Below are 25,651 nucleotides of genomic sequence, written 5' to 3'. Positions count from 1 at the left end.
CCTCACTTCAGATGCTAATCTAGCTGATCCATTCAGCCCTCTTCTCTACTTACAGGCATTGAGAAGTCCCCTTATTGTACAGTTTCCCTCTATCCTTCTATTTTCAAAGGCTATATTTCAGCTCTCACTCAATCCTTCTGTTTGGAGCCCTGCTTATTAAACAAGAAATTTCTGGGCTAACATTGATCATAAGCCTAGCTTATGGCTAAAGTTCCCATCTAACCATTGAAAAAGGTAAGAAGGAAATAAAGAGAGTGAAGCAAGAAAAATCTCTAATAAACTATCTAACTCTACTTCTAAAAGAACTAGGAAGAGAACAAGAACAGACCAGAATAAATAGAAGGAAGGAAAAAATAAAGATCAGAGTGGAACTAAATGACATAGAGACAAAAAAAAAAAAAAAAACCAAACACAAAAAATCAATGAAACTAAGAGCTGATTCTTTGAAAATATAAACAAAACTAATGAACCTTTAGCCAGACTCATCAAGAAACAAAGAAAGAGGGCCTAAATAAATAAAATCATAAATGAAAGAGGTGAAGTAACAACTGACACCACAGAAATACAAAGGATTATAAGAAAATACTATGAACAAGTATATGCCAACAAATTGGAAAACTTGGCGAAATGGACAAATTCCAAGAATCATGCAATCTTCCAAAACTCAACCAGGAAGATTCGGAAAACCTGAACACACAAATAACAATCAATGAAATTGAAGCAGTAATAAAATCTCCCAACAAACAAAAGTCTTGGTCCAATGACTTCACAGGTGAGTTTTACCAAACATTCAAAGAAGAATACCTATCCTCCTCAAACTATTCCAAAAAATCCAAGAGGAAGGAAAACTTTCAAGTTCTTTTTATGAGGCCAGTATTATCCTAATTCTAAAACAAGATGAAGATTCTACAAAGAAGGAGAGTTACAGGACAGTATCCCTGATGAACACAGATGCTAAAATCCTCAACAAAATATTAGCAAATCGGATCAAAAAGATAATACACCATGACCAAGTGGGAATTATTCCAGGGATGAAAGGCTGGTACAATATTCGCAAATCAATAAATGTGATACATCACATAAAAAAAACTGAAAGATAATAATCACATGATCATATTAATAGACACAGAAAAAGCATTTGACAAAATCCTGTACCCATTTTTTTATTTTTAGAAAGAGAGTGGAAGAGAGGGAAAGACAGAGAGAAATATCAATGTGAGAGAAACACATCAATTGGTTGCCTCCTGCATGCCCCTGACCAGGGCCTGGGCTAGAGAGGAGCCTGCAACCGAGGTACGTGCCCTTGACCAGAATCGAACCTGGGACCCTTTGGTATGCAGGCTGAAACTTCATCTATTGAGCCAAACTGGCTAGTGCCAGCACCCATTTTTGATAAAAATTCTCAGGAAAGGGGGGATAGAGGGAGCATACCTTAACATAATAAAGGTCATATATGACAAACCTACAACCACCATCATACTCAATGGGCAAAAATGAACACCATTTTCCCTAAGAATAGGAACAAGACAGAAATTTCCCTTTAAAAAAAAAAAATTCCCTTTTACCACTTTTGTTCAACGTAGTACTGGAAGTCTTAGCCACAGTGACCAAATTTTCTAGAATACAGTTGGGGATTTGCTTTATGTTTACAAACCAGGGTCAGATCAGTACAACCAAAGGAGCCATCAGGCTACAGGAGTCTTCCCAGCTCTAGCCCCTGTAGCTTTTAGAAAGTGTTGAATTCAGTTTTAAAAAGCACTGAAACTCAAGACTTAACAGTATCCTATCTAATAAAAGAGAAACATGGTAATTAGAGTACGACCGATACCCTTCCCATTGGCTAATCAGGGCGATATGCAAATTAACTGCCAGCCAAGATGGTGGTTAACCGCCAACAAAGATGGCAGCTAATTTGCATATGTAGGCACAATGCTGGGAGGCGAAAGGGAAAGGACGGAAGAAGCCCCCTGCCACTGACGGTGATCAGAAACCCGGGGGGGAGCTAAGAGCCAGCTGTGATCAGAGAACCAGGCACCTTTGCCGCCCCGGCCAGTGATAGCGGGAAATAGGGGTGGAGCCAGCAATGGGAACTGGGCAGGGACGGAGCCGCAGTCCCTAGGGATCCCTTGCCCAGGCCTAAAGCCTTGGCCAAAGACGTTAGGCCTGGGCAGGGGCAGAGCCTGCAACCGTGGGGAGCTGGGGATCCCCTGCCCAGGCCTAACGCCTCCGCCAGAGGCGTTAGGCCTGGGCAAGGGCAGAGCGGGAGATCACGGGGAGCTGGGGGTCCCCGGCCCAGGCCTAATGCCTTGGCCAGAGGCATTAGGTCTAGGCAGGGGCGGTGCCAGAGATCGTGGGTAGTGGGGCGCAGCTGGGAATGGTGGGAGCTGGGGGTCCCCTGCCCAGGCCTGACACCTCTGCCGGAGGCCTCAGGCCTGGGCAAGGGGCCGATCCGGTGATCAGCGATTGGACGGTGATGCGGGTCAACTCCTCTGGCCGAGGCATCAGGCCTGGGCGGGGGGCGGAGCCAGCAATTGGAGGGGGGCTGGGGGTCCCCTGCCCAGGCCTGATGCCTGGGCCAGAGGCATCAGGCCTGGGTGGGGGGCGGAGCCGGTGATTGGGGGTATAGGAAGGTCCCCTTGTCCAGGCCTGAAGCCTGCATCAGAGGCATCAGGCTTGGGCAGGGGGTGGAGCAAGCAATCAGAGGGAGATGGGGGTCCCCTGCCCAGGCATGATTCCTGGGCCAGAGGCATCAGGCCTGGGCGGGGGTCAGAGCCAGTGATCGGGAGGAGATGGGGGTCCCCTGTCGAAGCCTGACACCTCTGGAGGAGGCGTTAGGCCTGGGCAAGGGGCCGATCAGGCGATTGGAGGGTGATGGGGGTCGACGCCTCTGGCCGAGGCATCAGGCTTGGGCGGGGGGCAGAACCAGTGATCGGGGGGAAATGAGGGTCCCCTGCCCAGGCCTGACACCTCTGGCAGAGGCGTCAGGCCTGGGCAAGGGGCCGATCCTGCGATTAGAGGGTGATGGGGTCAATGCCTGAGGGCTCCCAGTATGTGAAAGGGGGCAGGCTGGGCTGAGGGACACTCCCCCCCCCCCCACCCAGTGCACGAATTTCGTGCACCGGGCCCCTAGTCCTATATAATAAGGCAGGAATATGCAAATTGACCATCACTCCACTACAACAATGACGGCGCCCACAGTGGAGGGGGGGAAGGGGGGGCTCTGTACACAAGATGGCTGCACCCACAGCTGAGGCTGAGTTCCCAAAACAAGCCTTAACAAGCAATCAGCAGGGACCTGAGGCTGCATCCCTCCCAAACCCTCCCCATGGGGCTTGACAGGGGACCTCAGGCTGCACCCCCCACACCAGCAGGGCTTAACAGGGGAACTCAGGCCACACTCCCCACCCCAGCACCAGGTCAGGGGACCTCAGACTGCGCCCCCCGCCCAACGGGGCTTGATGGGGTCCTCAGGCCATGCACCCTGCCCGGCGCCAGGCCAGGGGACCTAAGGCTGTGCCCCCTGCCTGCCGGGGCTTGACAGGGGAACTCAGGCCATGCCCCCCACCTGGCGGGGATTGACGGGGGACCTCAAAGTGTGCCCCCCACCCTGGTGATGGGCTGGAGGACCTCAGGCCGCACCTCCGGTCCAGCAGGGCTTGATGGGGGATCTCAGCCACATCCCCCACCCAGCGGGGCTTCACCAGGAACCTCAAGCATACCCCCCACCCCAGTGCCAGGCCAGGGGACCTGAGGCTGCAACCCTGCCCAGCGGAGCTTGACAAGGGTGAGACCAGCTGGGTCTGGATCTAGCCCAATGGGGGTGGGGCTGGCCAGGTCTGGGTCTTGAGCAATTTTGAGGCGCACATGGGTGGGCAGGTACTTGACTCTGGGTCCCCTGGTGTGCCGCAGACTCTGACAGGAGGAAGATTTTCATATACATTTTACTAATTTCCTTTCATCTCTGACACTTCTATTATAGGGAAAGGGCAAATAGCAATATTAAAATATTTTCTCTAGTTAATCCCCTTTTAATGTGCACAAATTTTGTGCACTGGGCCACTACTTATATTATAATCTTCAAACTGCTGAGAGACTAAATATTGATTATTCCCACCACAAAAAAAGAAATGATATGTGATGTGATAGAACATACGCACATATGCATTGCCCATGGACATAGACAATAGGGCAATGAAGGCTTGGGGCAGGGTGGGAATCTGGTAGAGGGGCACAATGGGGATAAAGGGGAGACATCTGTAACACTCTCAACAATAAAGATAAATTTTTAAAAAAGAAGGCCATGTGACAATGGAGGCAGAGATTGTAGTGGTGTAGCTATGAGCCAAGTAATGCCAAACAACCCCTAGAAGCTAGGAGAGAGTCATGGAACAGATTCTTCCTCAGAACCTCAAGAAGGAACCAATCCTGCTGACACCTTGATTTTGGATCTCTGGCCTACAAAATTGTGAGAGATAAATTTTAAGCCAAAGAGAGAGATAGAGAGAGAGGCAGACAAAGAAACCTACTGGGCTACGTATATTAAAACTTCAACAAACATTGTAGAAATTAAAATGATAAATGCTTTATTAGTTTAAAATAAATCAGGTCTCTAATCTTTTTCTGATAATTAACTGCTATGTTAATACTGAAACATGACTTCAACATAAATTTACAAATTTAGAGCATAAAAATGTATTTTACTAGTTGCTCAACTCTTGAAAAAATCGCTTCTTTTAGTCTATAAAATTTGCTTTCTTCTCATTAAGCTTTCATTTCTGACCCATAGTAGATTAAAAAACAATTTGTATTTTAGCTTTCCTTTCTCCCATATTTCATTAGTGGTTGTCCATTGCAAAAATTTTTAGCATGACTCATGATTGTTTTAGCAGAATATGAAAATGATATTTTAAATATTTGAAAAGAGAAAATGGTAAAGATTTTACTATAGTTCAAGTAGGATTAAAGACATTTTTCTTTTGTCAATAATAAAAAAATATTTTTTAAAAACATCTTTTGAGGTGTTTTTGAGTAAAGTTTAAAGCAACAAATAATTGTAAACTAATCCACAAATTAAAATATATCAATGCTGCCACTACTTCATTATGATAATGTGTTTATACCAAAGCTTAGTCCTAGAAGCAAAGGTTTAACCAGCTGAAATTTGTCTTTGTGGTTATCCTGCCTTTATATTTGGTTATTTTGTGATGCACTTCTCAGTCATCAGAATGAGGATGTCAGTAGATCATGTTGGAAAATGTGACCCTAAGGTAGGTGTGGGTCTAAACCAGTGGTTCTCAACCTTCTGGCCCTTTAAATACAGTTCCTCATGTTGTGACTCAACCATAAAATTATTTTCGTTGCTACTTCATAACTGTAATGTCGCTACTGTTATGAATCATAATGTAAATATCTGATATGCAGGATGGTCTTAGGCGACCCTGTGAAAGGGTCGTTCGACCGCCAAAGGGGTCACAACCCACAGGTTGAGAACCGCTGGAACCAAATGAGCAGTATCAGATGATGCCTATTCAGAAACTCATAGCCAGTACTTAGGAAAAGCTACCACTGATTTTAAAGCCAAATGATCTGATGCTTGGGAAACATACTGCTATTACAGCAAAAATTTAGCCCCAAAAGTTACAAAGACAATGTAGAAAATATCACTAGTCCTAGCTGGACATAAGACAAAAATTAAAGCTCTGATTGATATGGATCATTGAAAAGAACTATATCTAGGTTTTTGCTTCCTTAAATCTTTGTAGTGGGCTTTATGGATTTAATAAATAATTATTTTTGTTTCTCAAAGGAAATTTTTATAAAACGTATGGTTCTGTTTTCTGCCTCCATCAAATAGGAAGACCATTTGATACTCTTCCAAGAAGTTAAATTTGTAAATCTAAAAATGCCAAATGACTTTTAAAAAAGGGGGGCGGACATATAAAAGAAACAGACTAGCCTGACTGGTGTGGCTCAATGGTTGAGCTTCAACCCATGAACCAGGAGGTCATGATTTGATTCCATGTCAGGGCACATGCCCGAATTGCTGGCTCCATCCTCAGTAGAGGGCATGCAGGAGGCAGCCGATAGATGATTCTTTCTCATCATTGATGTTTCTATCTCTCTCTCCCTCTCCCTTCCTCTCTGAAATCAATAAAAACTAATTTTTAAAAAGGAAAAAGAAACAAACTAAGTTTAGAAGAACTTAAAAGATATTATTTAACACACTTGGTTTTATTTGTAGGTAACTCAGTTATCTGGGGAAGAAAATCTGTTTACCAATATTCTGAGGCACCTGGATTTCTATGTTATGCCAGTAGTTAATGTGGATGGTTATGACTACTCTTGGAAAACGGTAGGTGAAGGCAAAGAAAAAACTTGCCCCCTTTGGGAATACATGATACTCTGAATTAATTATTTATAAAATCCTGGATCTTGGCACAATGGTTTCATTATGAAACAAAATAATTCTCATTACAGAAAAGATCAACCTTATGTGAGTGGAAATAATTTTATAGTACACTCCTATGTATCTGTCAGAGAGCTTCAGAAATAATCATCTTAAGCCGATCTATTTTGATCTATATACTCTTCTACCTTACCCATATTATTTTAAAGCAAATCTCAGACATCATATCATTTCATCAATAAATATTTTAGTATGCATCTCTAAAAAAGCTCTTTAAAAAATAACCACAGTACAAATATATCTAAAAATTAAAAATAATTACTTGAAATAAAAGGTTCAATCAATATTTAAATTTTTAATCACATAATAACTTTTAAATAAGTTTCTTTGTTCAGGATCCAAAGAAGGCTAATATGCTGTGATTGATTTATATGTCTTTTAATTCTATTGTAATCCATAAATGCTCATGCTCTCACTCTTCCTTGCAATTTATTCATTGAACAAAAAAGTTTCCCATTGTCTGAATTTGCTAGTTGCATTTTGCCATGTTGCAATTTAACCTATTCCTCTGTCCCCTGTATTTTCTAAAAATTGATATTTGGATTCTGTAAGCTTAATCAGATTTAGAATTAACTTTTTTGGCAAGACTACTTCATTGTGATAGTGTGTTCTCAGATCAGGATGTGTATAATATCTAGTTGTGACTCTTTTTGAGATATTAGTTACCACTGATGCACAATGCCTAGATTCATTTATTCTTACTAGGAATCCTTTAAATAGCATTTTTTTATTTGTAAAATCATAAATTGCAAGATTTAGAACAGAATTAATTGAACTTTTATTCTAACTTATATGTGAATTTAAACCTTAGTACACTTTAACTCAATCATGAGCATGAGTATCCTGATCAATCTCATCTCTATTGGGAACCATTATCAATAATTTTTCTAATCTATAAGTATCATGATTCATGTAAAATTACTCAAGCACTATGAAGTACATTCCTTTCTAATTTAATGAGGGGCACATAAAACATAACTGAGCATATATCAGTTAAGAGAAACCTACTTGAGTAAGACTACAAGGAATGAGAAAAGTGCAGGGATTAGAAACATATGGGATTACACAGGAATAATTTCATGTTGGAGGTAATTTATGCAGAAGAGATCAGAATGGAGACTGATGGGAAAATCAACTCAATTAAGAGGAATACTATGAATAAAAGTTTGCAGGTGGGGGTGGGAAAATCCTAAACTAAGTAAATGAGAAATACCTAGCATCGCACATAATACTAATTTAATGTTCAATAAGTGATCACATCTAGATGTTGATGTTATAATAAATGTATGCCTTCACCAGAATCACAGTGGAATTTAGCCACCCTTTAGATGTTTCCACTTTTCAGTTGTTCTTTGTGTCTGAACTCTGCCAAATAGTAGTTCCTGCAGTTCAAGAACCTCATTTCTCCACAGAAAGTGTTGCTACCAAACCACAGGCCAAGGTTTGGAAGCAGAATGGGAGGCTTGGTAGAAGGGTTGGTGAGAGTAGGGGAAAACAGTGCCACATCACCCCAACCTTAGAACTAAAGGCTGTGCAACTATTTACATGATCAAATCTTCTAGTTTACCTCAGGAATACAGTGGGGGATTTGCTTTATGTTTACAAACCAGAGTCAGATCAGTACAACCAACAGAGCCATCAGGCTACAGGAGTCTTCCCAGCTCTAGCCCCTGTAGCTTTTAGAAAGTGTTGAATTCAGTTTTAAAAAGCACTGAAACTCAAGACTCAACAGTATTGTATTATAATCTTCAAACTTGTTGAGAGACTAAATATTGATTATTCCCACCACAAAAAGAAAATGATATGTGATGTAATAGAGGTACTAACTATCCCTACAACGGTAATCATATCATAATATATAAGTGTATCAAATCAACATGTTGTACACCTTAAATTTATGCAATGTTAGATGTCAAATATATTTCAATTTTAAAAAAAACGAAGGAACTCTCACCTTTTGCAACAGCATGGATGGAATTGGAGAGCATTATGCTAAGTGAAATAAGCCAGTCAGAGAAAGATAAATACCTCATGATTTCACTCATTTGTGGAATATAGAGAACAACATAGACTGATGAACAGGGACAGATCCAAAGACAGAGAAACAGCGATCAGACTATTAATCCCCAGAGGGAAAGTAGGGGAGGGAGAGGGCAAGGGGAAGAGATCAACCAAAAGACTTGTATGCATGCATATAAGCCAAACCAATGGACATGGACAACAGGGGGATGAGAGCATGAGTGGGGGGGGGGGGGGGGGGGGGGGGGGATGAGGACACATTTGTAATAACTTAACTAATAGAGAATTTTAAAAAAATAAAAGAAAAGTCAAACTTGGTGCCATTCAAAAAAAAAGAAACTCATGACTCATAGTTTTAATTTGAGTTGAAACACAAAGTTATTTTACTTTTCTTAGAAGGAACTCAACAATGCATAAAATTACTTTAAAGGAATAAGACTAAACAAAAAGGCCAATAAGCAGCCTAGCAAAACCAAATGACAATATTATTTCTCTAGGTCAAAATTAATCAAATATTATTATTTTGTTCGGTTTAAACTAAAATAGTTTGAGTTAATGTGATTGAGACCTAGATAGAAACAGGAGCTGTGCAGAAAGAATGCCGTGAAGAAAGTGACAGGATGAAGTGATGGGATTGCAGGAGAGAAATATAGCCTGGCCACTTAGGCATTAAAAGTCATGTCTTGCCCAGCCAGCATGTCTCAGTGGTTGAGCGTGCACCTGTGAACCAGGAGGTTATGGTTCGATTCCCACAACCCAGACATATACCCAGGTTTTGGGCTCAATTCCCAGTGTTGGGCATGCAGGAGGCAGCTAATCAATGATTCTCTCTCATTATTAATGTTTCTATCTCTCTCTCCTTCTCCCTTTCTCTGAAATCAATAAAAAATATATATATATATTTTTAAAGTCATATTTTTCCTTAAACCACAAACATGGCCACACTGGTTATCTGTATCTTGTTTACTAGAATCGAATGTGGAGAAAGAACCGTTCTGTTCATGAAAACAATCCTTGCACTGGAACAGATCTGAACAGGAACTTTGCATCCAAACACTGGTGTGGTAGGTTGTTTGTTTCGTTTTGGGTAATGTTTCTTCATTAGAAACGTGATATTCATAAAGAAAGGTGCATTAATTCAAAGATAGCAGGTCTTTCTGAATCAGGAAATAATTTAAATAATAAACTTTTTAGTTAAGAGTGGTGCTGTGAATATTAACTAGAGTCAGCAAATTATCTTAACCCAGTAGTTCTCAACCTTCCTAATGCCGCAACCCTTTAATACAGTTCCTCATGTTGTGGTGACCCCCAACCATAAAATTATTTTCGTTGCTACTTCATAACTGTAATTTTGCTATTGTTATGAATCGTAATGTAAATATCTGATATGCAGGATGTATTTTCATTGTTACAAATTGAACATAATTAAAGCATAGTGATTAATCACAAAAACAATATGTAATTATATATGTGTTTTCTGATGGTCTTAGGTGACCCCTGTGAAAGGGTAGTTCGACCCCCAAAGGGGTCGTGACCCACAGGTTGAGAACCACTGCCTTAACCTCTCCTTCGTGCTGTTTCCTCATCTGTAAAAGAAGGAAGTTAGACCAGTTCTTTAAGTCCCATCTAGCTTCAAAATTTTAAAATTCTATTTTTCTAGAATAATAAGGATGTGACTATTAAATTTCCTGTTTAATAAACAAATAATTTCATCCCTAGGATAGCAAAGACCAGGGTCAGGTGGGTATCTCTTATTTTTAATTGCATAAATGTTTACCTCTATAGTGTTTGAAAGCATTTTCTTTTGTGTTAACTCTTCACTTTCTTAACATGTTCTTACTTTCATGAATATTATAAAGATAAACTTATGTCTAGCACAGTGGGAGTTTATCATTCCTTGATTTGGATGAGTTAAGGAACTCAGTGAATATTGATCTAGGCATTCAAGAATATTGTCTGTTCTCAGGGAAGTAGGTGTTAGTTCACCCTCATACTCCCATTATATTTCATAGCCACTACATTTAAGAAACAGTTACAAATTAAAACTACACAGATAGATGTCAGAGAAATGGCAGTATGAGAGATCCCCTTAGCCTCTCCCCCTGAAATTATAACAAGTTTACCAACTATAATTCAACAAAGAATTCCCTGCTCCATACAGAGGCATGCGTGAGAGATTTGCACATTGAAAGGTCTAAAGGTGGGCAACCAGGAATAAAAAGGGATATGAGAAGGGAGGAAAGCACCGATGGCCCACAGATGCAACCCTGAAGCTGGACCTCAAGGCCCGGCCTGGAGAGAGGAGGAAAACAGCAGTAGCAGGCACTTTCTTGGGCCAGGAGGAACAGAGAGCTGTAGGGGACAGTTCAGCAGGGCAAGCAGTGAGTGGAGGGGAGAGTGACTGAGCCAGCAGATGCCTGACAGAGCATGGGGCTCTGCCATGTGGCTCTCCACTGTCAGGCTACACAGTACTGTTTCAGACAAAAAAACAGAACCACAGAACACTACTACCATTTGAGCTCTCAAAATTCACCTCCTGTTGCCCTTGGAGTCAGGTCGAGGAGCATATTATCTGTAAACCAAGAGCTATTGCAGTAAAACCGCTGTTTCCCTCTGTGACTGATCTCCACATGGGGTGCTTGGGGTGGGACCCAATGGAGGTCAGGGGTCACCATTAGGGTAGGGACAAAACAAACCCCGCCCATAAGCAGCACAGCTGAACTGTCTTATGGAAGCCCTGAAAGTCAAAACTGGGAGACCACAGAGCTAAAATAATCTTGCAATTCAGCGCCATCTACTGGAAAAATCATAGAAGGACCTGTTCAGAGAAAGCTGCTATCAGCCATTAATATTCCTAGATAATAAAAGCCTAATATGCTAAGTGTCCGGTCGGCTGGTTGGCTGTTCAACCAATCAAAGTGTAATATGCTAATGATATGATAAGGCTGCTCAACAGCTTGCTACAACATGCACTGACCACCAGGGGGCTACAGTCGACCAGTCAACCAGTCGCTTGATGTGCACTGACCACCAGGGGGCAGATGCTCAACTGGTAGGTTAGCTTGCTGCTGGGGTCCAGCCAATCTGGACTGAGGGAGATGGGCGAGACACGCCCTGGAGCCCTCCCGCGGTCACTCTCTGGCTGGTCAATCTCCCACGTCCCTCCCCAGCACCAATCATGCACCAGTAGGGTCCCTCGGCCTGGCCTGCACCCTCTCACAATCCAGGACCCCTCAGGGGAGGTCAGAGAGCCAGTTTTGGCCCAATCCCACAGGCCAGGCCGAGGGGCCCCACTGGTTGCAAAATTCATGCACCAGGCCTCTAGTAGACAGATATAGATGTCTAAGCAAAGGAGAACAGCAAATACCATGAATAACCATGGTAACAAGGGCGATTAGCAAAAAAAATGAAAAATCCCCAGAAAACAGGCTGGAACACATGGAAATGTGATATAAATGATGGAGGTTTCAACATTGCAGTTCTGAAAATACTCAACAAGATGCAAGAAAATACCGACAAGCAATTCAATGCACTCAGAAAACAAATCAGTGGACAAAACAAGTACTTTGCCAAAGAGATTGAAACTTTAAAAAAGAACCAATCAGAAATCTTAGAAATGAAGCATGCAATCAAGGAGATTAAGAGTAAACTACTGAGCCCTAGCTGGTTTGGTTCGGTGGATAGAATGTTGGCCTGCAGACTGAAGGGCCCGGGTTTGATTCTGGTCAAGAGTACATGCCTGAGTTGCAGGCTTGATCCCCAGTAGGGGGCATGCAGGAGGCAGCCAATCAATGATTCTGACTCATCATTGATGTTTCAATCTCTCTCTCCCTCTCCCTTCCTCTCTGAAATCAATAAAAAAATATATATATTTTTTTAAAAAGAGTGAATTACTGAGCATAGAAAACAGAGGCAATCAGATGGAGGAAAGAATTAGTGATAATGAAGATAGGAATCTATAAATGACACAGAGGAGAGAAGAGATAGCTGGGCATAAAGAAAAATGAAAAATGCCAAAACCGGTTTGGCTCAATGGATGGAGCGTCGGCCTGTGGACTGAGGGGTCCCAGGTTCGATTCTGGTCAAGGGCATGTACCTGGGTTGTGGGCACCTCCCCCGTGGGAGATGTGCAGGAGGCGGCTGATCGATGTTTCTAACTATCTATCTCTCTCCCTTCCTCTCTGTAAAAAAAATCAATAAAATATATTTTTTTTAAAAAAGCTTAAAATATTAAAAAAAAGAAAAGAAAGAAAAATGAAAGAGCTCAAGAATTATCTGACTCCATCAGAAAAAGCAATTGTAGAAGTTTAGGCAGGGAACAGAGAATCTATTCAAACAAATAGTAGATGAGAACTCCCCAAACCTATGGAATGAATTAGATTCCAAGATCTAAGAAGCAAACAGAACACCTAGTTACCTCAATCTAAAGAGGCCCTCTTCAAGGCACTTTGTATTAAAACTATCAAAAATTAATGACAAAGAAAAAATTCTCAAAGCAGCCAGGGAAAAAAGGAAATGACTACAAAGGAAAACCCATCAGAATTTCATCTAACTTCTCAACAGAAACACTATAAGCCACTATAAGAGAATGGAACCAAATATTCAGACATCAAAAAGAGATAAATTACCAGCCATGAATAATATACCCAGCAAAATTATCCTTTAACCATGAAGGAGAAATAAAGTCACTCCAAGACATACAGAAGCTGAAGGATTTTATCACCAGAAAATCTCTATTGCAGGAAATACTCAAGGGAGTTATTCTACCTCAAACAAAGAAAATAAGGTCACAACACTACAAATAAGATCACCAAAATACTTACAGCATAAACAGGGATAATTTGTGACAACAAAAACATAAAAGGGGTGTGGGTAAAGATCTGAACTAGTAAAGGAAGATGAAGATCAGACTCACTCAAAAGAAAAAAAACCTATAGTATATATTCAAGTTTATTATTTATAAACCTAATGGTAACCACACAGAAAAATCTCCAAACCAGTACACATAGCTTAAAAAAAGAGGAAACAGAGGAAAGAAATATGAAACACCACCAAACAAAAACAACATATAGAAACATAAAGGAAAAGAACCAATGGAGGTACAGAGCTACCAGAAAACAAAAGATAAAATGGCTATAGGAAATCCTCATACATCAATAATTACCCTAAATGTAAATGGTCTGTGTTCAACCAATAAAGAGAAACAGAATAGCCGTGTGGATCAAAAGCAAAATCCAACCATATGCTGCCTACAAGAGACACCTCTAAGCTGCAAAGACAAAGGTAGATTCAAGCTAAAAGAATGGAAAATGATTCTACAAGCAAATAACACCCACAAAAAAGCAGGTGTAATCATACTTATATCTGACAAAATAGATTTCAAGATAACAATAGACAAGGATGGACACTTTATAATGACAAAGGGGACTCTACATCAAGAAATCATAACACTTCTTAATTTATATACACTCAACCAGGGAGCACTGAAATATATAAAATAATTACTCACAGAACTAAAGGAAGAAACAGATCAAAACACAATCATAGTTGGAGACCTTAATACTCACTTGACAACTCTAGACAGATCAATCAAACAGAAAATCAATAAAGAAATATCGGCCTTAAATGAAACACTAGACCAAATGGACATAATTGACATTTACAGAAACTTTCATCCCAAAACATCAGATTATACATTCTTCTCCAGTGCACATGGAACATTCTCAAGGATAGACCATATGTTAGGTCACAAAATTAGCATTAACAAATTCAAGAAAATTGAAATTATACCAACCACAATGCCTTGAAATTAGAAATCAACTGCAAAAAAAGGAAATTAAAAAAACACATATCCGTAAAGATTAAACAACATACTACTAAAAAATGACTGAGTCAAAGAAGAAATAAAAGATGAGATCAAAAGATATAGAGAGATAAATTAGAATGATAATACAACACATCAAAACTTCTGGGATGCAGTGAAAGCATTATATAATTATAGGCCTATTTCAAGAAACAAGATAAATCCCAAGTAAACAAACTAATATTATATGTTAAAGAACTAGAGAAAGAAGAATAAAAGCAACCCAAAGTCAGAAGTTAAGAAATAATAAAAATTATAGTGGAATTGAATGAAATAGAGAATAAAAAGACTATATAAATTAATAAAACAAAGCTGTTTCTTTGAAATGATGAATAAAATTGACAAACCCCTGGCTAGACTCACTAAGGAATAAAAGTAAAAGACCCTTATAAACAAAATCAGAAATGACAGAGGAGAAGTCACCACAGACATCATAGATATACAAAGGATCATAGTAGAATATTATGAAAGACTATGTTACCAAATTCAATAACCTAGAAAAAATGGATAAGTTCCTAGTATTATATAATCTGCCTAGTCTACTCGTAAATCATGAAGAATTGGAAAATATAAATAGACTGATCAGCAGTGAGGAAATTGAAACAACCATCAAAACCTCCCCAAAAAACAGAAGTCCAGGACCAGATGGCTTCACTAGTAAATTCTACCAAACATTCAATGAAAATTTAAAACCTATCCTTTTCAAAGTCTTCAAAAAAATTGAAGAAGAGTCCATCTTTCTTAACGCATTTTATGAGGCCAATATAATCCTAATACTAAAACCTTGCAAAGATAACACAAAAAAAGAAAACTACAGACCAATATCTCTGATTTATACAGATGCAAAATCCTAAACAAAATACTGCAAATCAAATATAATAGTACATTAAAAAAATACATCACGATTAACTGGGGTTCAGTCCAGGGTCACAAGGTTGGTTCAACATACACAAATCAATTAATGCAATACACCACATTAACAAAAGAAAGGATAATCATATGATCTGATAAATAGATGCAGAAAAAGCATTTGATAAGGTACAACATTCATTTATAATTAAAACACTAAATACAATAGGAATACTGAGAAGAAAATAAACAAATGGGATTACATAAAAATAAAAAGTTTCTGCACAGCAAAAGAAACCATCAACAAATTAAAAAGGGAGCCCACTGTATGGGATAACATATTTGGCAATAATATATCTGATAAATGGCTAATATCAAAATATATAAGGAACTCATACAACTTAACAGAAGGAAGACAAATAATCCAATTAAAAAATGGGCAAAGGACCTAAATAGACACTTCTCCAAATAGGACTTAGAGATGGCCAAGAAACATATGAAAAAATGCTCAATCACTGATCATCAGAGAGATGCAAATTAAAACGACAATGAGGTATCACCTCACACATGTCAGATGGCTACCATCAACAAATCAACAAATGACAAGAGCTGGCGAGTATGTGGAGAAAAGGGAACCCTAGTGCACTGCTGGTGGGAATGCAGACTGGTGTAGCCATTATGCAAAACAGTATGGAGTTTCCTCAAAAAATTAAATATGGAACTGCCATTTGACTCAGAGATCCCACTTTTAGGAATATATCTTAAGAAACTCAAAACACCAATCAGAAAGAATATATGCACCCTTATGTTCATAGCAGCACAATTTACAATAGCTAAGATCTGGAAACAGCCCAAGTGCCCACCAGTAGATGAGTGGATAAAAAAGCTGTAGTACATTTATACCATGGAATACTATGCAACCATAAAAAGGAAGACTCTCTTACCCTTTGAGACAGCATGGAGGGACCTGGAAAGTATCATGCTAAGTGAAATAAGTCAGTCAGAGAAAGACAAGTATCACAAAACCTCACTTATACCTGTAACCTCAGTAACAAAATAAACTGATGAACAGAGTAGATCCAGAGACAAGGAAGCATGAAACAGAGTGTGGAATCCCGGAGGGAAGGCGGGGGAGGGTGGATGGGTGGGAGGTAATCAACCAAGGACCTTGTATGCATATATGCATGGCCCATGGACACAGACAATGGGGTGGTGAGGACCCGGGGTGGGGGACAGGGGTGGGCTGGATGGGGTCAATGGGGAAGTGGGGGGAAATATGAAATACTTTCAATAATAAAGAATTTTTTTAAAAAAAGAAAAGAAATATATTTAAAAAATTAGAATAGAAAGAAAGTACCTCAACATAATAAAGGGCATATATGATAAACCCTCAGCTCATATCATATCCAATGGTGAAAAACTGGAAGCTTTTCCTCTAAGATCAGGAACAAGACAAGGATGTCCACTCTCACCACTCTTATTCAACATAGTGCTGGACATCCTAGCCAGAGCAATAAGGCAAGAGAAAGAAATAGAAGGCGTTCAAATAGGGAAGGAAGAAGTAAAACTGTCACTTTTTGCGGATGACATAATTCTGTATATAGAAAACCCTAAAGACTCCACCAAAAAAAAAAAAAAAAACTATTAGAAACAATAACCAAATACAGTCAAGTTGCAGGATACAAAATCAATGTGCAAAAATCCATTGCCTTCCTGTATACTGACAACAAAACTTCAGAAAAAGAAATAAACAAAGAAAACAATTCCTTTTGCAATTGCAACCAAAGGAATAAAATACCTAGAAATAAATTTAACAAAGAATGTGAAAGATCTATATACTGAAAATTACAAAGCTTTACTAAAAGAGGATGAAAAAGACACCACAAAATGGAAAAATATCCTGTGTTCATGGATTGGAAGAATCAGCATAGTTTAAATTGCCATATTTCCCAAAGCAGATTTAAGGCACTTCCTATCAAAAGCCCAGTGTCATTTTTTAAAGATAGAACAAGAAATCATCATATTTGTGTGGAACCACAAAAGACCCCAAATAGCCAAAGCAATCCTGAGGAAAAAGAATAAATCTGGAGGTATCACACTACCTGACTTCAAATTATACTACGGAGCTATGGTAATGAAAACAGTATGGTATTAGCAGAGAAACAGTCACACAGATCAATGGAACGGAATAGAGAGCCCAGCTATAAAACCACATATATATGGACATATAATTTTTTTAAAAAGAGCCCAGAAACACACAATGGAGTAAACATAGTCTCTTCAATAAATTGTTCTGGGAAAACTGGAAAGGCACATGCAAACAAATGAAATTGGATTGCAATTTGTCCCTATATACAAAAATTAATTCAAAATGGATCAAAGACCTAAAACAATAAGTTACATAGAAGAAAATATAGGTACTAAACTTATGTACCTTGGTTATAGAGAACATTTTATGAACTTGACCCCAAAGGCAAGGGAGAAAGGCAAAAATAAATGAATGGGACCTTATCAAACTAAAAAGCTTTTGTACAGCAAAAGAAACTGACAACAAAACAAAGAGGCAGCTAATCAGATGGGAGATGATATTTTCAAACAGTAGCTCTGGCAAAGGTTTAATTACCAAAATATATAAAGAACTCATACAACTCAACACCAAATAAATAATCCAATCAAAATGTTGGCAGAGGACCTCAAAATACACTTCTCCTAAGAAGACATACGAACAGCCAATAGATATATGAAAAGATATTCAACTTCACTAGCAATTAGGGAAATGCATATCAAAACTACAATGAGATACCACCTCACACCTGTTAGAGTGGCCATTATCAATAAGACTAGCAATAACAAGTGTTGGAGAGGTTGTGGAAAAAAGCGAACCCTCACTCACTGCTGATGGGAATATAAACTGGTACAACCACTATGGAAAGCAGTCTGGTGATTCCTCCAAAAATTCAGAATAGAGCTACCATACTACCCAGAAGTCCCTCTCCTGGATATATACCCAAAAAACTCAAAATCATGTATTTGCAAAGATATATGCACCCCTATGTTCATTGCAGCATTATTCACGGTGGCCAAGACATGGAAACAAAGTGTCCTGCGATAGAGGACTGGATAAAGAAGATGTGGTACATATACACTATGGAATACTGCTCAGCCATAAGAAAGGATGAAATACTGCCATTTGTGACAATATGGATGAACCTTGAGAATATCATGCTAAGTGAAATAAGTCAGTAAGAAAAAGCTAAGAACCATATGATTTCACTCATATGTGGGATATAAACCTGAAACTCATGAACATAAACAACAGTGTGGTGGCTGCTAGATGGAAGGGGATGGGGGGGGGGGGGGGGAGAGGGTTCTAATATATGGTAATAGAAGATTTGACTTTGGGTGGTGGGCCCATGGTGCAATATACAGATCTTGTAACATAGAAAACCACACCTGAGACCTATATGTTCATGTTGACCAATGTCTCTCCAATCCATTAAATTACACTGAACAATAAGTTTGAATCAACTATATTTTGGGAAGTGGGCACACGTGGATCCTTGGAGACTACAAGAGAACAAAGATAATGTAACCTCAGAAACACCCTCTTTTTCTTACTCCTTTGTCCTACACAATCCTATGATAATGATCTTACATTTTTCTTTAAATTTGTGCTTTTGAACATTTCATCATTATTCCAAGGCACATAGGGAAACCCCACAACAGAATACTTACCTTATTTGCTTATTTCCTTCCCCCTCCAGGTTAGAAACTCCATGAGGGTAAGAATCATTATCCATGACCTAGTCCAGTCCCTGAAACATGGAGGGTTCTCCAAAAACCTTAATTCAATGATCATGTAAATGGATTTAGTTGTTCTAAGAGAGCTAGAGATGTACTCAGTAAGGAGAGGAGAGTTGTTAATCCTGCTTCAGGCTCAAGGTAATTATATAGTGGTTTCTCCATAGAGCCGTGCTTAAGATTATTCAATAGAAGTGCCTGCTGAGGCCCAAAGACTGCTGAGGCAGTAATTAGTTGGCAGGGAGTCAGAGAAGCAGCAGCTAATCTATCCTAAAAGGCTAATATGCAGATTGTTCCCTCAACTGGGAGTTCGACCAGGATTCGACCAGGGGGTGGGCCGGCCAGACCCCACCCATGCACGAATTCATGCACCGGGCCTCTAGTATATATATAAAAGGCTAATATGCTAATTGTCTGACCATCTGACCAGTCACTATGATGTTCACTGACCACCAGGGGGCAGATGCTCAATGCAGGAGCTGCCAAGCTGCAGTGACTTGGCAGCAGCAGTTCTCGGGTGACGCACCCCAAAACCAGAGAGGAGGAAGAATGATTCCTTGCGGGGCTGCACAATTCCACCTTCAGCTGTAGGTTATGTTGTTGCTGGGGCACTGTCAGCCCTGAATCTGGTTTACTGCACACTTGCATTTGCATTCCACACCCTGTATGACAGCAACTTTGCAGAGTGCCCTCTTGCACTCCAGGACCCCTCAGGGAATGTCAGAGAGCCGGTTTTGACCGCATCCCCGCAGGCCAGGCAGAGGGACCCCACCTGCCAGAGGGACCCTGCTCACTCTGCAGATGCCGGGTAGGGACCGTGGGAGGTTGGCTCCAGGGCATGTCTGGCCCATCTCGCCCAGTCCCGTGCCACCAGCCACCTTCTAATTAATTTCCTTTCAATGTGCACGAATCCATGCACTGAGTCACTAGTCCTATATAATAAAACTCTAATATGCAAATCGACCAAATGGCGGAACGACTGGTCACTATGATGCACACTGACCACCAGAGGGCAAGAAGTTCAATGCAGGAGCGGCCCCTTGTGGTCAGTGCGCTCCCACAGGGGGAGCACCGCTCAGCCAGAAGCCAGACTCACAGCTGGCCAGCACAATGGCAGTGGCAGGAGCCTCTCCCGCCTCCGCAGTAGTCGGACATCCACTGAGAGGTCCTAGACTGAGAAAGGGCACAGGCCGGGCTGAGGGTCCCCCCCCTACCCATGCAAGAATGTTGTGCACCAGGCCTCTAGTATAAAATAAAGCTGAATAAATAGGGCTGACAGTTACTAAGTGTGGAGCAGTTTACATAGTGTATCTCCTAGATTTCATTATCAAAATATCATGAATGGAGAATCCCAGACTTTAAAAGGTTAAGTCCCTTGCTGGAGATCATGGAGCTAAAAAGTGGCAGATATGGGATATAAAGCCAGGCTTTGTAATTTATTGATTTTTAGAGAGAGAGAGAGGAAGGAAGAGGGAGAGAGAGAGAAACATGGATGTGAGAGCATAACACCGATGGGCTGCCTCCTGCATACCCCCTACTGGGGATTGGGGATGGAGCCCACAACCTTTTGGTGCATGGGGTGACACCCAACCAACTGAGCCACACTAGCCAGGGCTTACTGAAATTCTTGGATATCTGACAATCACTCTTCAGTTATATATTCCCTTTTGGAACTTCTTATTTTATCTTTAAGCTCTTTTGGTGCTCTATTTTACTTAAAACTTCCATGGTGAAACCAATATTACCTAATTTAAGTAGCAAAGTGGTCAAAATATATTGTTATTGCCAAAAAAAAAATATCTCAGACCCTTCTTAGGCATGGTGCTATATTATATTATGTTGCCATATATTATTACATATCACAAGAATTAAAAACAGAAACAGAAGCAGCATGCATATAGACAAGAGAGAGTTCCAAGTAAGCCAGTGAGAAAGAAGAATTAAATCTTCTGTGTTCCCTGTCCCTACAACTAGAATGTGCCTTTATGATACTTTCTAAAGGATCTATTAGAGCACCTCATTTACTAATAGGAAATGACATATCAAGCCTACTTATTCATTTTATGTTTATTTTACCCTTCTTCTGTACTAAAATTGTCTGTATGTTAGAGATGGGAATGAGGTTGAGGATGCCTTATTCTGCTAGGGCTGTCATAGCAAAGTGTCACAGACTGGGTGGCTTAAACAGGAGAAAAACTGGAAGTCCAAGATCAAGATATCAGAAAGATGAGTTTTTCCCAAGACCTCTCCCTTTTGGCTTGCAAATGGCTACCTTCTAATTATGTTCTCGCATGGCCTTTTATCTGTGTTGTGCATCATTGCTCTCTTCTCTCTCTCTCCCTCTCTATTCTTATAAGGACACCAACCATAGACTTACCTCTATGACTTCATTAAAACTTAATTACCTCCTTAAAGGCCCTATTTGCAAACACAGCACATTGTGGATTAGAATTCAAACATAAATTGGCGAGGGGGGGAGGGGCAGAATTCAGCCTATAACATGGGGAATTTTGTGAAAACCTCTGTTCTCAAACTTCCTAAGACAGATCCACTCATTTTCTCAAATGGTAAGTTAAATTACAAAGTTTTTGCAATGGGTATGCACTTTTAAAAAATCCATTATTTCTCTTTCTATGGACGGTAGTATCTCTTAATTATTTTTTATTGTAGTAAAATATATATAACATAAAATTTGTCATTTTAACCATTTAAGTGTACAATTCAGCAATGTTAAGTCCATTCACAATCTAGCTGAACCATCACCTATATTCATTTCAAAACTTTCATCATCCTAAACAAAAACTCTGTAATCATTAAGCAATATCTCCTCATTCCCTGCTCTCTCAGCTCCTGGTATTTCTAATGTATTTTATGTCTCTATGAATTTGCCTCTCCTGATATTTCTTGATTCTTTGCCTACAAAGCAAATAATGTTTGAACTTGAAGGGACCTGGTAGACCAGGTACCTCTTGGCACAGATGAAGCACGATGAAGCAGCTTATTCAGATTGACATGCCTGCTTAATGGAAAAGCAGTCTCAAACTCAAGTTTCTTGACTGCCTGTCTCTTTCCACTAAAATGTTTGACATCTCTAGAATGAGTCACAGAATGAGAATCTGAAGCTTCACTGTCCATTACAGTCGCCACTAGTCACATATGGCCATTGAGCACTTAAAATGTGGCTTGTTTAATTGAGATGTGCAGTGAATGTAAAATGCACACCAGATTTTGAAGTCTTAGTGTGAAAAAAGTAACAAAATATCTCATGAATAATATTTATATTGGTTATGTTTGAAATGATAATGCTTTGTAATATTGTGTTAAATAAGCTGTATTATTAAAATTAGTTTCACCTGTTTATTTTTTAAAAGTGATTACTTGAAAACTTAAATATATGACTTATATTATATTTCTATTAAACAGCTCTGGTTTGAGGATTTACATGAGGACAAGCCTCTCCAACTCTTTCATGTCCTCTCCTACATCTACACCCAATATCCATGGTGGGGTAGGTAGTGGAGGCAGGGTGGAGAGGGTCAATGGGGTAAAAGGGAACATCTGTAACATTTTCAACAATAAAGATAACTTTTTAAAAGTAGATTATATGAATACACGAAACACAGTTTATTATTATTTATCAATTATTGTATTACTAGAGGCCCAGTGCACAAAAATTTGTGTACTCGGGGGGAGAGGGGGTCCCTCAGCCCGGCCTGTGCCCTCTCGAAGTCTGAGACCCCTCGGGAGATAACGACCTGATGGCTTAGGCCTGCTCCCGGGTGGCAGAGGGCAGGCCCAATCCCTAGGTGGAGCCCCTGGTCGGGCTCAGAGCAGGGCCGACTGGGGAGTTGGGGCACCGCCCCCTGTCATGCACAGAGCAGGGCGGATCGGGAGGTTGCAATGCCACCCCTAGTCACGCTCAGGGTAGGGCCGATTAGGGGGTTGGGGCACCACCCCCTGTCACACTCAAGGCAGGGTCGATGGGGAGGTTGCGGCGCCACCCCCTGTCACGCACAGAGCAGGGCCCATCAGGGGGGTTGGGGCTCCGTACCCTGTCATACACAGAGCCACAGGCGATCAGGGGGTTGGGGAGCTCCCCCCTGTCACACACAGACCAGGGCCCATCAGGGGGTTGGGGAGCTCCCCCCTGTCACGCACAGAGCAGGGCTGATAGGGGAGTTGGGGAACTGCCCTCTATAACCCACAGAGCAGGGAGGATCAGGGGATTGGGGCGCCGCCACTGTCACACTCAGGGCAGGGCCGATGGGGGGGGGTTGGGGTGCCACACCCTGTCACACACAGAGCAGGACCGATCAAGGGGTTGAGGAGCTTCCCCCTGTCACTCACAGAGCAGGGCTGATAGAGGGTTGGGGCACCGCCCCCTGTCACCCACAGAGCAGGGCGGATCAGGGGGTTGAGGTGCCGCCACTGTCACATTCAGGGCAGAGCCGATGGGGGGAGGGGGGGGTTGGGATGCTGCACCCTGTCACACACAGAGCCGCAGGGCGATCAGGGGGTTGGGGAGCTCCCCCGTCACACACAGAGCAGGACAGATCAGGGGGTTGGGGCGCCGCCCTCTATCACCCACAGAGCAGGGCCGATCAGGGGTTGGGGAGCTCCCCCCTATCAGGCACAGAGCAGGGCTGATCAGGGGGTTGGGGTGCCTTCCCCTGTCATGAACAGAGCAGGGCGGATAGGGAGGTTGTGGCCCCACTCCCTGTCACACACAGAGCCACAGGGTGACCAGGGGGTTTTGTTGCTGCCCCCTGTCACACTGATCCCGGTGCTGGGAGGCATATTACCCTTTTACTATATAGGATAGAGGCCTGGTGCATGGGTGGGGGCTGGCTGGTTTGCCCTGAAGGGTGTCCTGGATCAGGGTGGGGGTCCCCACTGGGGTGCCTGGCCAGCCTGGATGAGGGGATGATGGCTGTTTGCAGCTGGTCACACCCCTTTCAGGGTGGGGGTCCCCACTGGGGTGCCTGGCCAGTCTGGGTGAGTGGCTGAGGGCGGTTTTCAGGCTGGCGGGTGACTGAAGCTCCCAACCTGTCCTTTTTTCCTTTTTTTTTTTATTCTGGGCCAGCTTTAGTTCTGAGGCTCAGCTCCAGCTATGAGACCTCCGCTGCTGAAAGCAGGTTTCTGGCCTTTGTTTACCTTCTGTATTTGAAACAATGTTGCGGTCCGGCTGGCTGAAACCTGGCTGACTAAAGCAGGTTTCCGGGGGTTTGTTTAGCTTCTATATTTGTTACAATGTTTCTTAGAGTTGCAGCTCAGAGGCCAGCAAGGCAGGCGGGGAAGCTTGGCTTCCTCCGTCACTGAAGCAAGCAAGCCTCATGTTCCGCTTCAAGCTGCCTGGCTGCAGGCCGCCATCTTGGCTGGCAGTTAATTTGCATATCTCCCTGATTAGCCAATGGGAAGGGTAGCGGCCGTACGGCTAATTACAATGTTTCTCTTTTATTAGATAGGATTTTCCATATAAACAACTGTAAATTAACTTTTTACCAACCCTGTACAATCTCTATTCTTTAGAAATATATATCAGGGAAAAAAGACCAGGAGTATTCAAAGTTGGCCAAACTCTCAAAACTGGTTTGTCCATTCACATTATTGGTTAAAAATTAAAACAAATAAAATACTTGGAAATGCGTTGGCACATTTCCACGTGGGTAAAAGAACATTAAGGTTGTTTCTGTTGCAAATAACAGGAAGAAAGCAGAACAAACTTAAATAAGAGACAAGCTCTGTAAGGTTAATGGAGTGGCCCAAGGAACCCAAGGACAAGGATGCAGCTGAGACTCAGAAACAGACTAGAACTGGGCCTGGAGCAGTGTAGGGGGCTCAGTGCGTCCTTTCTCTCCCCATCTCGTCTCTGTGATGCAGACTGGCTGTTTTAGGTTCCAGTACAAAAGATGGTAATGATAATGATGATGACTACAACAAGAAACAAGAAACAGTAAATACTTAGTATTTGCCAGGCACTGTGTAAAACACGTTATATGCATTAACTCATGGGATCCTCATTAAATACTCATTTAATGTATTTTTTTTTTCATTTAACAAATAAGGAAATTGAAGTATGGATAGGTTAAAAAAATTACCTAAAGCCAAGATTAGAAACAAGTAATTGGGTGATTAACAATATGTAACATAGATCTTATTGTAAAGGATGGTTACCAACAAGAGTGCCCAAATTGCATCTCCTAAAACAACAGCGTTTGCTTCATAGGGTTGCTCTGAGGCTTAAATAAAATATTTTGTGTAGATCTTTGTAGAGTTCCTGATATATAGCATGTGTTCTGTGGGTGTCAGCTGGCGGTGTTATCTTCTTTGATCAAAAGAGCAACTATACTGAAACTAGTATTTTCATCTTGATTTCAATTTATCAGTGGGGGGATTCAGATTTTCAGGACACAAGTTAAGGACCCAATTCAGACCTAATCAGCTATTTCCAGAGGGGAGTAATTTTTCAGTCAGGGGTGGCTCCCTGGGGATCCATCCCTATGAATTAGGGACAGAAAGGAAAAGTGTTGGGGGGCAGGCTACCATTCGAAGTAATATATGCTATACTCTTTCAAAGGAATGAGTAAACATTACTCTGGCACCAAATATCACCATCACATTTTATTTACTAAGCCACTTTAGCAACTTAGAAG

General features: G+C 41.2%; 1 protein-coding gene across 2 annotated transcripts in view; it reads left to right on the top strand.

Annotated features, from left to right (window-relative positions):
• Nucleotides 1–25,651, top strand: part of CPB2 (carboxypeptidase B2) — a 64,326-nt gene that overhangs the window by 27,551 nt on the left and 11,124 nt on the right. For both annotated transcript variants that reach the window (XM_070409151.1, XM_070409150.1), the window contains 2 exons: nucleotides 6,242–6,352; nucleotides 9,456–9,549. In XM_070409151.1, coding sequence (XP_070265252.1) covers nucleotides 6,242–6,352; nucleotides 9,456–9,549 — 205 coding nt within the window. The remainder of the gene's footprint in view (nucleotides 1–6,241; nucleotides 6,353–9,455; nucleotides 9,550–25,651) is intronic.

This window comes from Myotis yumanensis, unplaced genomic scaffold (assembly GCF_028538775.1).
Source record: "Myotis yumanensis isolate MYYU_CA2020_CCGP unplaced genomic scaffold, mMyoYum1.0.hap1 SCAF_3, whole genome shotgun sequence".
Lineage (NCBI taxonomy): Eukaryota > Metazoa > Chordata > Mammalia > Chiroptera > Vespertilionidae > Myotis > Myotis yumanensis.
Note: the sequence above shows the minus strand (reverse complement) of the source record. Positions and strands in the feature narration are given on the sequence as shown.